The sequence below is a fragment of the Rhinopithecus bieti genome, unplaced genomic scaffold (assembly GCF_001698545.2).
Source record: "Rhinopithecus bieti isolate Rb0 unplaced genomic scaffold, ASM169854v2 scaffold_18548, whole genome shotgun sequence".
Lineage (NCBI taxonomy): Eukaryota > Metazoa > Chordata > Mammalia > Primates > Cercopithecidae > Rhinopithecus > Rhinopithecus bieti.
In genome coordinates this window covers 3461871-3478598 of record NW_016809526.1, presented here as the reverse complement: position 1 = coordinate 3478598, position 16728 = coordinate 3461871, and the positions used below count along the sequence as shown (strand labels likewise).

The window sequence follows — 16728 nt, the reverse complement described above, 5'->3', positions numbered from 1 at the left end:
ATCACTGTGTTCATTAAAATGTAGATTCCTAAATTCCATCATAGACTTACTGAACCAGAACCTGTATAGAGCTCAGAGGCTTACTTTAAAATAAGAACCATAGGTGATTCTGATACAGCTGATCTACCACCTATACTATGAAAAAATATTTCTCTTTTATGTGAAACTCTAAAGTCTCAGTTAAGCATTTGTTTAAGAATTTGAGCAGATGATCCCTTATTTCTTGGATGAAATCATGAACCTGAGCCTAGGCATTCCTGCAACCTGCATCTGTGCAAAGGCAGTATGGTAGATACTGTTGGTTGGCTCCCTCAAATCCCCTCTCATTCTTCTACTCCATTGGCTTCTACCATCTAGGCAAGGAAGCCAAGTCCAAATTAAATTCCCAGATTCCCTGCAAGTAGGGGTAGACAATGATACAATATCCTGCTCAATGAAATGTAGGTGAAAGTCTCTGGGAACCATTTCTTGAATTAGAAATAAAAAGTAAAAGCTTGCAAGAGGAGACATTGTGTCTGGATGCAGCAGCCAGCTTTGGATTGTGAGGATGGAGTCAGATACTGGAGAGAAATGCAGGAGGAAAGAAGATGCCTGGGGTTTCGATAACTTTTTAAGCGGACAAACCAGCCTGGGGCGCTTAGATATGCATAATACTCAATATATTTGTCAGAATGAAACACATGCACGTACAAGCCGTGAAATATGAATTGTGTAATTTTCATTAATTTCCCTTAGTCTTGCTTCTTTTATAAACTCACAGCAGTTCCAAGCCCTTAACTGCTCCAGGCTAGCATCCAGTTACAGGTATCTGAAGACCTTTTAGTTTGTAGGGTGAGTGTCAGATTCAATACTGACTCTGCTTGAAAGCATTTGCAAGCCTCACTCCCACCACAAGTGGGTACCCTATCTTCCTGCTTTAAGCCCACTCTCTAGTCCTTGGAGTGGTTTTCATGGCACATAGATTCCTTCTTGCCCTGCCTCATCCACCAAATGAGACCTCTGAGGTAGGGCTTAAAGAGTTAATGCTCTTATATTTATGTTTAAAATGCTCTCATATTTGCATTTAAAAATGGCATTACACACCACAAAGATGAACTGTAAAATTCATGCTAATAATTTAAAATTTTAATTTACTTTTTCTTTACTTAGAGCAACATTAAATAGCAAACAAAAAAGTAGAGAAACAAACAAATTGAGAGAGAGACTCTGGAAGAAATGAAAAAGCATTATATTTTACTACCTTTAATGACACTTCTTTCCTGCTTTTTGAACAACATGCCCCAGAAATTACATAGCCAGCTGTGCTTCTGCATGCCAGTGCTGGGGCAGAGCAAACTCCGCTTTCCTATCACACTTGAAACTGTGAGATTTGGACTCAACGGCTGCTCTCTGGGGGCTCATCTCCCCATTCTCAGCCAGCTTCCATTTTACCAACATATATACATACACACATGCCCAGACACATTAATGCACATGAGTAGAATTAAGAACTTGCTATCAATAAAGTCTAACCTGCTTCAGGCTCAGTTTCAGGGGCCTCAGATGCTTCAGACTCCTCAGGTAACAATGACCCTCGGGTATCGTGAGATACCTCAGGTAGCTCAGGCTCTTCGTGAACTTGCAACTCATCACCTTCAATCTCCTCTTCATCCTCATTATCAGTCTCTTCAGCTTTTAAAAAAATTTGAAGAAATAAATTATCATTTGGTTGAAGTCAACAAATATTTATTGGGTGTTGACAAGTGCTGAAGCCAAGCAAAGAATACAAAATGGTCCCTGCCCTCCTAGAGTATGTAGTTTAATGGGGGAGATAGAAAAATTATCTATATATTATAGCTATTCACATGCAGTGGTAAAGGATGATAGTCATCTGCTCAGAGTGCTATGTGAGTACCAGACTAGGGGTTCATTCAAAAATGAAATGTTTATGGCAGTTCCAAATATCCTTACAGTAAATCTAGAAATAGCCCAATGTCAAAGAAAAGGCTACATCAGCAACATTCAATATAGTAGCCACTAGCTACATGTGGCAATTGAGCACTTGAAATGAGGCTAGTCCAAATTGATATATACTGCAAGTATAAAACATACAATGAATTTTAAATATTTAATGTGAAAAACTAAATATAAAATATGTGACTTTTAGAAAATTTAAAGTTCCATGTGTGGCTTATATTATGCTTCTAATGGGTAGCACCTGGCTAGATTATATATATAATGATTGATTTTCTTACAGTTAACAAAAAATAATAAATCATGTAGTGTGATAATCAATATATTAAATGTAAATACAAAATACAAAAATTAGCTGGGTGTGGTGGCACACACCTGTAGCCCCAGTTATTCAGGAGGCTAAGGCAGGAGAATCGCTCAAACCCGGGAGGTGGAGGTTGCAGTGAGCTGAGATTGTGTCACTGCACTCCAGCCTGGGTCATGGAGTGAGACTGTGGCTCAAAACAAACAAACAAACAAACAAAGAAAAAACCAAAAAAAACCCAAACAACCCAGAACTAGTAGCTGGTTTAATAACTACCACAATTTTGCAACAGTGATAAACATAAAGATACGTAAAACTATAACGTGATATGAAAACATCTTCATTTCTATTGGTGACAAAGTCAAGGTATTGCTAATACTATTGTGGTTTGTTGCCTATATTAATTGCGCATTGAAGGAAATAATAAATTTCAGTTAAACGTTAGTGAAAATAAATTTTGAATTATTTTCCAATTAAGTTCACACATCTCTGAATTTTACCCATAGACTCTAGGTTAAGAGCTCCAGTCTTTTTTTAACGTCTGTTTTATCTTCAAAAAATTTTTTTATTCCGAAAGTTTTTGAGGAACAGGTGGTGTTTGGTTCCACGGAAAAGTTCTTTAGTGGTGATTTCTGAGGTTTTGGTACACCTATCATCCGAGCAGCGTACACTGTACCCAATGTGTAGCCCTTTATTCCTCATCTTCCTCCCACCTTCCCCCCAACTTCCCAAAGTCTAGTATATCATTCTTATGCCTTTGTGTCCTCATAGTTTAGCTCTCACTTATAAGTGAGAACATATGACGTTTGGTTTTCCATTCCTGAGATACCTCACTTAGAATAATGGTCTCCAACTCCATCCAGGTTGCTGCAAAAACCATTATTTCGTTCCTTTTTATGATATATAATATATATATCACATGTTCTTTATCCACTCGTTGGTTGATGGCATTTAGGCTGGTTCTATATTTTTTCAATTGTGAATTGTGCTGCTATAAACATGTGTGTGCAAGTCTTTTTCAAATAATGATTTCTTTTCCCCTGGGTAGATACCCAGGAGTAGAATTGCTAGATCAAATGGTAGTTTTACTTTTAGTTCTTTAAGGAACTACCATAGTGTTTTCCATAGTGTTGTACTGGTTTACATTCTCACCAGCAATGTAAAACTGTTTCCCTTTCATCACATCCACGCCAACATCTATTATTTTTTGATTTTTAAATTATGGCCATTCTTACAGGAGTAAGGTGGCATGTCACTATGGTTTTGATTTGCATTTCCCTGATAATTAGTGATGTTGAGCATTTTTTCATATATTTGTTGGCCATTTGTATATCTTCTTTTGAGAACTGTCTATTCATGTCCTCAGCCCACTTTCTGATGGGATTATTATTTTTTTTCTTGCTGATTTGAGTTCCTTGTAGATTCTGGATGTTAGTCCTTTGTCAGATGGGCAGTGTGTGAAGATTTTCTCCCACTCTGTGGGTTGTCTGTTTACTCTGCTGATTATTTCTTTTGCTGTGCAGAAGCCTTTTAGTTTAATTAGCTCATATCTATTTATCTTTTTGTTTTTGGGTTCTTGGGCATGAACTATTTGCCTAAGCCAATGTCTAGAATAGTTTTTTGATGTTATCTTCTAGAATTTTTATGGTTTCAGGTCTTAGATTTAAGTCCTTGATCCATCTTCAGTGGATTTCTGCATAAGGTGAGAGACAAAGATCCAGCTTCATTCTTCATTGTGGCTTGTCAATGAAGCACCATTTGTTGAACAGGGTGTCCTTTCTCCATTTTATGTTTTGTCTGTTTGTTTGTTTGTTTGTTTGTTTTCCTTGTCGAATATCAGCTGGCTGTAAATATTGGACTTTATTTCTGGGTTCTCTATTCTGTTCCATTGGTCTACATGCCTATTTTTATACCAGTACCATGCTGTTTTGGTAACTATATCCTTGAAGTGTAGTTTGAAGTTGGGTAATGTGATGCCTATAGATTTGTTCTTTTTGCTTAGTCTTCTTTGGTTATGTGGGCTCTTTTTGTGTTCCATTTGAATTTTAGGATTTTTTTTTTTGCAGTTCTGTAAAGAATAATGATGGTATTTTGATGGGAATTGCATTGAATTTGTAGATTGCTCTTGGCAGTATATTTATTTTCACATGCTAATGGATTCTACCCATCCATGAGCATGGGATGTGTTTTCATTTGTTTGTGTCATTCATGATTTCTTTCAGCAGTGTTTTATAGTTTTCCTTGTAGAGATCTTTCACCTCCTTGGTTAGGTGTATATATATACTTTTTTTTTTTTTTTTTTTTTTTTGCAGCTGTTGTAAAAGGGGTTGAGTTCTTGATTTGATTCTCAACTTGGTTGTTGTTGTTATATAGCAGTGCTACTAATTTGTGTACATTGATTTTGTATCCCAAAACTTTATTGAATTCATTTATCAGATCTAGGAGCTTTTTCGGATGAGTATTTAGAATTTTCTAGGTATATGATCATATCTCATCAGTGAATAGCAACAGTTTCACTTCCTCTTTACCGATTTAAATGCTCTTTACTTCTTTCTCTTGTCTGATTGCTCCGGCTAGGACTTCCAGTACAATGTTGAACAGCAGTGGCGAAAGTGGGCATCCTTGTCTTGTTCTAGCTCTCAGTGGCAATACTTTTAGCTTTTCCCCTTTCACTATAATGTTGGCTGTGGGTTTGTCATAGATTGCTTTTTTGTTTTGTTTTGTTTTGTTTTGAGACAGAATCTTGCTCTGTCACCTAGGCTGGAGTGCAGTGGCATGATCTCGCTCACTGCAACCTCCACCTCCTGGGTTCAAGTGATTCTCCTGCCTCAGCTTCCTGAGTAGCTGGGACTACAGGCACATGCTACCATGCCTGGCTAATTTTTTGTATTTTTAGTAGAGACGAGGTTTTACCGTGTTAGCCAGGAAGGTCTCGATATTCTAACCTTGTGATCTGCCCGGCTCAGCCTCCCAAAGTGCTGGGATTACAGGCGTGAGCCACTGTGCCCGGCCATAGATGGCTTTTATTACCTTGAGGTGTGTTCCTTTTATGTCCATTTTGCTGAGGGTTTTAATCATAAAGGGGTGCTGGATTTTGTCAAATGCTTTTTCTGCATCTATTGAGATGATCATAAGATTTTTGTTTTTACTTCTGTTTACATGGTGTATCACATTTATTGACTTGTGTATGTTAAACTATCCCTGCATCCCTGGTATGAAACCCATTTGATCATGGTGTATTATCTTCTTGACATGCTATTGAATTCAGTTAGTATTTCGTTGATGATTTTTGCATCTATGTTCATCAGGGATATTGGTCTTGCTCCTTTTTTTTTAATGTTCTTTCCTGGTTTTGGTATTAGAGTGATACTGGCTTCATAGAATGACTTAGGGAGGATTCCCTCTCTCTCTAGCTTTTGGAATAGTTTCAGTAAGATTGGTACCAATTCTCTGAATGCCTGATAGAAATCAGCTGTGAATCCACCTTGTCCTGGACTTTTTCTTATTGGAAATTTTAAAATTACTGTTTTCAATCTTGCTACTTGTTATTGGTCTGTTTGGAGCTTCTATTTCTTCCTGATTTAATCTAGAAGGGTTGCTTACTTCCAAGAATTTATCCATCTCCTCTAGATTTTCTAGTTTGTATGCATAAAGGTGTTCATAGTAGCCTTGAATGATCTTTTGTGTTTCTGTGGTACTGGCTGTAATAGCTCCTGTTTCTTTTTTTTCCCTTCCTTCCTTCCTGCCTGCCTGCTTTCTTGCTTTCTTGCTCTCTTGCTTTTTAGCCTGTTGCCCAGGCTACAGTGCAGTGACACAATCTCAGCTCACTGCAACCTCTGCCTCCCAGGTTCAAGCGATTCTCCTGCCTCAGCTTCCCAAGTAGCTGGGATTATAGGCGTGCACCACCATGCCTGGCTAATTTTTAAAAAATTTTTAGTAGAAACGGGGTTTCACCATGTTAGCCAGGCTGGTCTCGAACTCCTAACCTCAAGTGATCCACCCACCTCAGCCTCCCAAAGTGCTGGGATTCCAGGCGTGAGCCACCACACCTGGTCTCCTGTTTCATTTCTAATTGAGCTTATTTGAATCTTCTCTCTTCTTTTTTTGGTTAATCTTGCTAATGGTCTATCAATTTTGTTTATCTTTTCAAAGAACCAGCTTTTGTTTCATTTTCTTTTATATATTTATTTATTTTTGTTTCAATTTTATTTAGTTCTGCTCTGATCTTCGTTATTCTTTTCTTCTGTTTTGGGGATCTTGGGTTTGGGTTTGGGTTGTTCTTGTTTCTGCTGGGTTTGGGTTTGGGTTGTTCTTACTTCTCCAGTTCCTTGAGGTGTGACCTTAGATTGTCTATTTGTGCTCTTTCAGACTTTTTGATGTAAGCATTTAATACTATGAACTTTCCTTTTTGGACCACTTTTGCTGTATCCCAGAAGTTTTGATAAGTTGTGTCACTGTTATTGTTCAGTTCAAATAATTTTTAAATTTCCTTCTTGATTTAATTGTTGGCCCAAAGATCATTCAGGAGCAGGTTGTCTAATTTCTATGTATTTGTATAGTTTTGAGGGTTCCTTCTGGAGCTGATTTCCAATTTTATTCCACTGTGGTCTGACAGAGTACTTGGTATAATTTTGATTTTCTTAAATTTGCTGAGACTGCCGGGCACGGTGGCTCATGCCTGTAATCCCAGCATTTTAGGAGGCCAAGGTGGGCGGATCACGAGGTCAGGAGATCGAGACCATCCTGGCTAACATGGTGAAACTCCGTCTCTATAAAAATACAAAAGATTAGCCGGGCATGGTGGCAGGCGCCTGTAGTCCCGGCTACTTGGGAGGCTGAGGCAGGAGAATGGTGTGAACCCAGGAGGCAGAGCTTGCAGTGAACTGAGATCGTGCCACTGCACTCCAGCCTGGGCGGCAGAGCGAGATTCTGTTTCAAAAAATAAATATAAAAATAAAAAATAAATTTGCTGAGACCTGTTTTGTGGCCTATTATATGATCTATCTTGCAGGATATTCTATGTGCTGATGAACAGAATTAATATTCTGCAGTTGTTGGGTAGAATGTTCTATAATTATCTGTTAAATCTATTTGTTCTAGGGTACAGTTTAAGTCCATTGAAACACTCAAATCTTAAAAGAAACTGTTAGAGTAAGTTATATAATGGAGATGGAAGTTTAATCTTAAAGACAGTGAGTGGGTAATAAGAGATTTGCTGTTTTCTCAACTCCTGTAGGATGGTTCTAACAGAAGTAATTCTAACAGCTGTGTGTCACCTGTGTCAACAGCAACCATTTAAAGACAAGCTGTGTGTGCTATTCTGCTGTGTATCACTTGTACAGGGTATATGAATAGGTATCTGTGTCAAGAGTCATTTTCCTATGAATCCATTACTTCAGTGACAATATTATTTAGTATACAAACTGGAACACTTTAAGAATAAAAGTTACTATAAAGACTTCAAGAACGTAGGCATAAACCTGGGTTCTCATGGACAAATTGGGAAATGTGATCACCCAGTCTATAATTCACTTGAAATAGTGCAATTGCTTGCAGTAACAATACCATGACACATCATCAGTCATAGCAATCTGTGCTTGCCTTTTGCCTTCACTTTCATAATTTCCAGTAGCCTTCGATTTTCTTCTTCAAGTCTCAGTGCCTCTTCTGTGGCTTTTCTGAAATGAAAAGTTTCAAATTTAATTATCTTTGGAAATTCAGACTTCTCACACTATTGCAGGATTAAATGCTTGTAGTGTTAAAAATAAAGATTAAATCGTATTATACTTACTTTACAATGTATAATTTTAAAGTACTCATGTTGAGACTAGTTACTTTTCAGTATTTTCTTCTGGGGAAGAAAACTGGAATGTTATACTTTGAAAACTTTGTCTATTAATTAGGAAACCTGTCAAAATAAGAAAGGATTACCTAACTCTACATTGAAAAGGCAAATGGGAGGATTTGTAGCATTTTTCTTCTGATTCAATGGTAAATGTTCACAATATAATGTTAAGTAAGAAAAGTTGAATATAAAACTATATGTATAATATAATTTTAATTTGGTATTTACAATGCATATAAACGAGGATTAAAAGTCTAGGAGAAAACCAATCAAATGGTCAACATGGATGATGGCGTATAAGAGTTTTAAGTTTTCTTTAACTTTTTGCATTAAAATTTTTTCTATATTGAATAAGCAGAACATTTGTAAATTTATCCTTCTAATAAGAAAAAAACCCTAATTATTTTATTTTAACATAGTAGTGATGACATTTAAAGAGACCTGGAATATGGAAACTTAAAACCTGGAGGGCATCTGTTTTCATTAGGATTGAAGCATCAAACCTGCCTTAACGATGGTGAAGAAAGGTGGATAGAAAGTTAATAAAATGCTGTAGAAAGGCAATATTTATTAAAAATTAAAATGTATATACCTTTGATCTAGAAATTCTATATCTAGGAATTTAGCCCTCAGAAAGAGGAATACTACTGCACAAACATACAAAAGAATGTTGACTGAATTTTTAAAAAATTATAACAAAAAATTATATCAGGTATTGATCAGTAGGGGACTAGTTAAGGAAGAGCCCATTCGTGTCAGCAGCACACACTGGGGCACAGCTTTCCTCAGACCTGTTATTTTCTCATACTCGGCGTTCTTTGCATCCATTTTCCCTTCTTTTGAAAGCTAGTTACACATAAGACATTACTACACCTCTTCTCCCAGCAGGTTGGCTTCCTGTTAATGGAGGACATTCTCTCACTGCATTCCTAATCCTGTGTTCCATCAGCAGTCTTGGCGTAATTCAAGTTTTCTTTGCTCAGCCTCAGCCCTCTGAGGCTACTGAGTGTTGTTTCTGAACTCCTTTCTCATTTTGTCTGTGTGTGAACAGGCCGTTGCTCTGCAGGCATACCTTGCCTTTGCTTCATTGCACTTTACAGATATCCTGTTTTGTTTTTTTTTTCCTTTTTACAAGTTGAGGGTTTGTGGCAACCCTGCATTGAGCAACTCTATTTCTCTATTTCAAACTTCCTCATTATTATTATGTATCAGTGATCTGTGATCAATGATCTTTGATGTTACTATCATCATTGTTTGGGGCGCCATGAACCACATCCATATAAGATGGTAAACTGAATTGACAGATGTTGTGGGTGTTGTGACTGCTCCATTGACTGGCTGATCCCTTGACTCCCTCCCTCTCCTCAGGCCTCCCTATTCTCAAAGACACAATAATATTGAAACGAGGCCAATTAATAACCCTACAATGGCCTCTAAGTTTTTAAGTGAAAAAAAGAGCCCCACATTTGTCACTTTAAATCAAAAGCTAGAAATGGCTAAGCTTAGTGAGGAAGGTATATTGAAGGCTGAGATAGTCCAAAAGCTATGCCTCTTGTGCAAAATAGCCAAGCTGTGAATGCCAAAGAAATGTTCTTCAGGGAAATCAAAAGTGCTACTCCAGTGAATACACTAATGATACAAAAGTAAAACAGCCTTACTATTGATATGGAGAAAGTTTTTGAGTGGTCTGATTAGATCAAACCAGCCACAACATTCCATTAAGCCAAAGCCTAATCAGGAGCAAGGCCCTATAATTCTCTTCAATTCTGTGATGGCTGAGAGAGGCAAGGAATCTGGAGAAGAAAAGTTTGAAGCTAGCAAAAGTTGGTTCATGAGGCTTAAGGAAAGAAGCCATCTCTATAATATCAAAGTGCAGTGCAAGGTGAAGTAGGCAAGTGCTGATGTAGGAGCTGCAATAGTTATTTAGAAGACATAGCTAAGACCATAGATAAAGGTGGCTACACTAAACAACAGATTTTTCAATGTCAACAAAACACAATTCTGTTGGAAGAAGATGCCATCTAGGACTTTCAGAGCTAGAGAGGAGAAGTTAATGCCTGGCTTCAAAGCTTTAAGGACAGGCTGACACTCTTATTAAGGGCTTGTGCAGCTGGTGAAGCCAATGCTCATTTCCCAGTCCAAAAATCCTAGGCCCCCTAACAACTATGCTAAATCTACTCTGCCTGTGCTCTACAAATAGAACAAAGCCTAGATGACAGTACATCTGTTTACAGCATGCTTTACTGAGTATTTTATCTGCTGTTGAGATCTACTGCTTAGAAAAAAAGATTAATTTCAAAATAATACTGCTCATTGACAATGCACATAGTCACCCAAGAGCTCTGATGAAGACATACAAGAAGAATGAATGTTTTCATGCCTGCTAATGCAACATCCATACTGCAGCCCATGGATCAAAGAGTAATTTTGACTTTTAAGTCTAATTATTAAGAAACACATTTCATAAGACTACAGCTGTCATAGATAGTGATTCCTCTAATGGATCTGGGCAAAGTAAATTGAAAACCTTCTGGAAAGGATTTACCATTCTAGTTGCCATTAAGAACATTCATGATTTGTGGGAGGAGGTCAAAATATCCACATTAACAGGAATTTAGAAGAAGGTGATTCCAACCTTCATGGATTACTTTAATAAGTTCAGGACTTTAATGAAGGAAGTAACTGCAGAGGTAGTGAAAATAGGAAGAGAATTAGAATTAGAAGTGAAGCCTAAATTGCTGCAATCTCACGATCAAGCTTGAACAGATGAAGAGTTCTTCTCATGGATGAGAAAAGAAACTGGTTTCTTGAGATGGAATCTATTCTTGGTGAAGATGCTGTGAACATTGTTGAAATTACAACAAAAAATTTAGAATACTACATAAACTTGGTTGATAAAGTAGTTGTGGGTTTGAGAGGATTGACTCCAATTTTGAAAGAAGTTCTACTGTGGGTAAAATGCTATCCCACATTTTGTGGTATCCCACAATTTGTAGTAACAACATTACATACCACAGAAAAATATTTTGGGAAAGAAAGAGTAACAGATAGATGCAACAAACTTCATCGTTGTCTTAGTTGAAGAAATTTCCATAGCCACCCCAACCTTTGGCAATCACTACCCTCATCGGTCAGCAGCCATCAACACTGAGGCAAAACCTTCCACCAGCAAAATGATTGACTCACTGAAGGCTTAGATGATCATCACCATGTTCTTTTAAAGCATTCTAAAATTAAGGTATATACAGTTTTAGACATAATGCTATTGCACACTTAATAGATGACAATATTGTGTAAACATAACTTTTATATGCACTGGGAAGCAAAAAGCCCGTGTGACTTGCTTTACTGTGGTGGCCTAGAACCAAACCTGTAATATCTCCAAGCTATGCCTGTACCTCAGACGGGGCTCTTTGTGACATCTTCCTGATCCAAATCCTGGATCAAGTATGTTGCTGCTGGGAATCTAAGACCTGAACAGAATAAGGAAGAATTTTGCTGCCAGTTCTTAGAAATTTCTGTAAATCACTTGGATAGAAGATCCAAAGACTAACAATATGACAGAAATTATCTCGTCATTTGACTGGCACATTTGGAAACTGATGCTGGAGAAGTTTTAAAATTTAGCATGTCTTTAGATATTTGATCAAGATGCAGTTCTTAATCCTGTTAAGTTCCTCTCTTTTCTAACCAACCTATAAGGCCTTAAAAGTGAATGTCTGACAGTTTTTTAAAAACCATCTTAGATTTTATTTTCTGAAGTATAAAGGAAAAAAGTTTGTTTTGAAAACTCATGTTGAAAATTAAAATCAACATATAAAACATAGAAAAGCCTGCTTCAATCTGGGAAAGTGAAATTAAGAAGTTTATAAAGATGTAAAATTTAGAATCAAAAGAAGTAAAGATTGATTATAAAATAACTTAGAGCATTCCATATGGTAAAAGAGGTGAAGGCAGAATTGAGAGAAAGTGGACAAGATATCTTCTCCTTTTTTAAAAAAGTTAAAGGTATACATATTTTTAATATATTTAAAATGTAGCAGATCTCCAGTCTAGAAATCACATCAACTTTGTTTTACTCTTATGTTGAGATATCCATCTGTTCTCAAAGATTGGACTATTTCTCACTCACTGGAAAAAGATTAAATAATTCCTTAATTATCAACAGATTATAACTGATCTGTAGATTGAGTATAGCTGATTGTAGCTAATTAGTAGATTTGTAACAAAAGTTTTAAAAGATAAAAGGGAATATAAGTAAATTTGCAATTATTGTCTGAATTAAAGTAGTGTTTGGTCAATATACCACATAATAATTTTATTAACTAATTTAACTGAATCATACATATTTTGTGTTAAATTTCTAAAGGAGTGACTAGCTTAAATGAATAATGAACACTAAAAAGTAAAATCCTCTGACACACATATCAGTTAAACCACTCTCTACCTCTGTTAATTACCCACCTCCCAGCTTCTTCATTTCTAAGGTTTAAAGAGCCCTCCTAAGTCTCAGCTCAAATAGCTAATATTTGAAAGGGAAAAGGAAACAGAATTTAAGAAAGCCATAGGTGCCATCATCAATAGTAGGAGATTCCATGGATTTACACAGAAAAATTTAATTCTTAAATGTCTAGGCCTTTATTACTTTGAATAGTAGAAATCCTAGTGGACAAATTGAAATGTAAAGTATTTAAAGAGAATTTTTTAGTAAGGAAGAACGATTAGCAAACTAAGTCATTGTTTCTTTTAATATTTTATTCTTCAATCTGAAGGACTTATAGTTTATTAAAGTTTAGTATTGACCCCTGCCATGAACAGGTAACTGTGGGGTCACATTTTAAAAAGTCATTCATTATACCCAGATTAGAGAATAAGCCCTCAATGTTAAACCTGTCAAACATAAATAATTAGCCTGTTCTTTCCATATGTAGAACTTAGTCAGGCTTTGGATTTTAGTCATGTCACACAAGTATTATATATTTTCATTTGCTTCCTATCATATTGTTTCTTCAATTTGTAAATGCTAGTTAACAAAATTAAGTCACAGATAAATATCATAACAATATATATATCTTACCCATGCTCATTTTTTTAATAGTGTCTTTTAAGAGCAGATGCTTGATTTAGAACAAGTTTGATATGGGCTGTGAAAACATCCACAACTGTGTGCTTCAGAGATTCTGTAAGTATTTGTGAAATTGCTGCTTTTCTTAAAATTAACTAGAATCAGATCAAGTTAATAATCATGGCAATATTAAATATATTCTATAAGTATAATTGTAAGAAGATATTTAACTGCTATAACAGATACATTAATCTGTTTTATCATTCTAGGCAGATTTTACCTTGCTGCTTCTTCCTCTTTTTTTTTCTTTTGTAGTTCTTCTAATAATCTTTCTAAAATCTTAGAGTCAATTTCAGATTTATTCTGTAAATATATTCTATTAAATAAACATTTTCCTGAAATACAGATAAAGAGACTAATATTACTTTTGTAGCTTATAAAATACAGTGAGATGTATTTTGAAGATTAACACAAACATTATTTCTGCCTATTATCTAAGTATATTTTCCTTTAAGCATGTATCTAGAGCCCAGATTCTTTAAAATATTAATAGACCATCTTATATTCTCTTTAAAAAGGTATGTATGAATACAGTATAAATAAATAAAACATGAAAAGAGGTAATATATTATATTTTTCCCCTGGAAATTCCCATTTTGAATATCTTACTTTAAGAGGCAAACAGAACAATTAAAATTTAGCTCTGCTAAATGTATGTACCTCATTTTTCCTACTTCAGATTAAGAAGAACTAACATTTAGTCTTTGCCCTCAGCCTTATATGTTATCCATTTAGAAGTTATAGCTTCTAATTGTGTATGTGTGTGTGCTAAACTGTAAGCTTTAAAGAACAATTACAACGGCCAGCTAGAACATTCAGCCATCCGGCACTTACTCCTGGCCACCTTCTCAGTATATGGAAGCCTCATTTTGTGTACCTCTAGTTCCTGCAGGGATTGCTGGGGTGGGTATTTCTATCTAGGAAGAGTGGAGAGTTGTCCATTCTATATTTAACCAAAATATCAATAATAAAACTTCACTTTCAAATTTACATAATAAATATTTACCAACCATTGTTTTCTGTATCTGATAAATAGATGACCAAATCAGGTATAATTCCTTTCTTGATTAAGACCATCCACAATTCTTTTACAATAGGGCAGTTGTCCACAATCCAGCCTCCATATTTTGGGGCACCAGGAAACCTATCCTTGTTTTCTTCCATTACCTGTGAAAAATTGTACACTGATATTACTATCATAGCTTGACAAGTCAAGGGTGCTACCTTGATATGTAATTTTTGTGGATCTTAAACAAGTATCTTTTGAGTTCTTCTTTCAAAAGGAAAAAAAGGGTGACAATTTTTAAAGATAAACTTAATTTTAAAGCAATAAAATCATAAGTTTAAAAAGTTAAGAATGGAGGCTGGGCGCGCAGTGGTGCATGTCTGTAGTATCAGCTAAACAGGAAGCCGAGGCAGGAGGATAGCTTGAGCCCAGGCATTTGAGGTTGCAGTAAGCTATAATTGTGCCACTGCACCAGTGTCAAACCCTGTCTCTAATGAAACAAAAAAAACAAAAGTTAACAATGGGAAGAAAAACCTTTGTGAAATAAATATAATAATACATTTTTGCTATATATTACTCGAGTACAGATCATGATTCAAAAGGTCTGGGGTGTGGCCCTAGAGTCTACATTTCTAACATGTTTCCAGGTGATGACGATGCCTGGACCACTCTAAGTAGAAAGCTCCTGGTCCAGCTTGCTTTTTCAGACAACACCCTTAACTTCTCTTCTGCTTTCATTTCTCAATGTGAGAGCTAAAACGTACTGAGATGGTTCCTACTGATGGCAGTAGGAAGCACAGAGTCAAAAACAACAAAACAAACCTTGCAGGTGCTTAGACAATTCTGCTAAATTCTTGTCTTTCTGCTTCTCTCCAATAGCAATAGTTTCAACACATATTTGGAAATTAGTAATGTGTATCTATGAAAACACCAATTCTGAAAGCTTCAAACAAGTTTTGTGGACCATTAGGTAATCACAAAATATTAGAAGTCAAAGGGGAAGAGATGTCAAGAGGGCCAATATTACCCTCTTGACAGGCCTATGCAGAATTTAAAATTATCTGCTTTTTGATTTTTTTTAGATGAGGTCTTGCTATGTTGCCCAGGCTGGTCTAGAACTCCTGGGCTGAAGCAATCCTCCCACAGCTTCCCAAGTAGCTGGGACTACAGGCTGCACCCCTATGTCCATCTTGCTTTTTGAATTATCTGAATGAGCAGTCTTTTAAAAAAGAATTTTAAGCACTTTGAAATGTTTAACATGAGAGAATTAGGGGAAAAGGAAAGCTATGAAGAAGACCTATAAATGGTTAATACAAATTTAACCATTCAAATTTGAAATTGTATTTTTGAAATAAATTTTCAAACAATTTTACAACATTTCAATTGTTGTTTGAAACAAAACAACATTGAGATATAACTTATAATTTCTCCACCTCGTTCAACTTTGTTTTCTGTGTATATTCATGGGTTACAAGTGCAATTTTGCTGCATTGATATATTTCACTGTGAAGTCAGGGCTTTCAGTGCATCCATCACCAGAGCAAGGCACATTGCATCAGCCAAGCAAGCTCCCATCATCCACCGCTTCCCCACCCCTCTGATACTCTATCGTCCATCATTCCATATTCTGCTTCCATGTGTACACAGTGTTTAGCTTCCACTTGTGAGAACATGTGGTATTTGTCTTTTTGTGTCTGAGTTGTTTCACTTAAGATAATGGCCTCCAGTTCCATCCATGTTGCTGCAAAAGACATGATTTCATTCTTCACTAATGAACACTTAAGGTTGGTTCCACGGCATTGTTATTGTTAATAGCACTGCAATACGCATACTAGTGCAGGTGCCTTTTTGATAAAAAGGCTTCTTTTCCTTTGAGCAGATACTCAATAATGGGATTGTGGTTGAATGGTAGTCTTATTTTTAGTTCTTTGAGAAATCTCTATATTATTTTCATAAAGGTATACTAATTTACATTCCCATTAACAGTGTATAAATCATTTCCTTTTCTTTGCATCCTTGTCAACATCTGTTGTTTTTTGACTTTTTAATAATAGCTTTTCTGACTGGTGTAATATGCTATTTCATTGTGGTTTTAATGTGCATTTCTCTGATGATTGGTGATGTTGAGGACTTTTTTCATATGTTTGCTGGCAGCTTGTATGTCTTCTTCTCAGAAATGTCTGTTCATGTCCTTGGCCCACTTTTTAATGGCATTATTTGTTTTTCTCTTGCTGTTTGAGTTCCTTGTAGATTTTGGATATTAGCCCTTTGTCAGATGCATTGTTAGCAAACGTTTTCTTCCATTATGTAGATTCTCTGTTTACTCTATTGATTATTTCTTCAGAAACTTTTCATTTAATTACGTCCCATTTGTCTATTTTTGTTTTTGTTGCATTTCCTTTTGAGGACTTAACTGTAAATTATTTGCCTATACTAATGTCCAGAAGAGTTTTTCCTAGGTTCTCTTCTGGGATTTTATAGTCTGACATCTTACA

General features: G+C 36.0%; 1 protein-coding gene across 1 annotated transcript in view; it reads right to left on the bottom strand.

Moving 5' to 3' along the window:
- The window catches only part of AK9 (adenylate kinase 9), a 176175-nt gene that overhangs the window by 68136 nt on the left and 91311 nt on the right, over positions 1 to 16728 (bottom strand). The window contains 4 exon segments of the mRNA XM_017889625.1: positions 1513 to 1671; positions 7859 to 7935; positions 13448 to 13562; positions 14238 to 14394. Coding sequence (XP_017745114.1) covers positions 1513 to 1671; positions 7859 to 7935; positions 13448 to 13562; positions 14238 to 14394 — 508 coding nt within the window.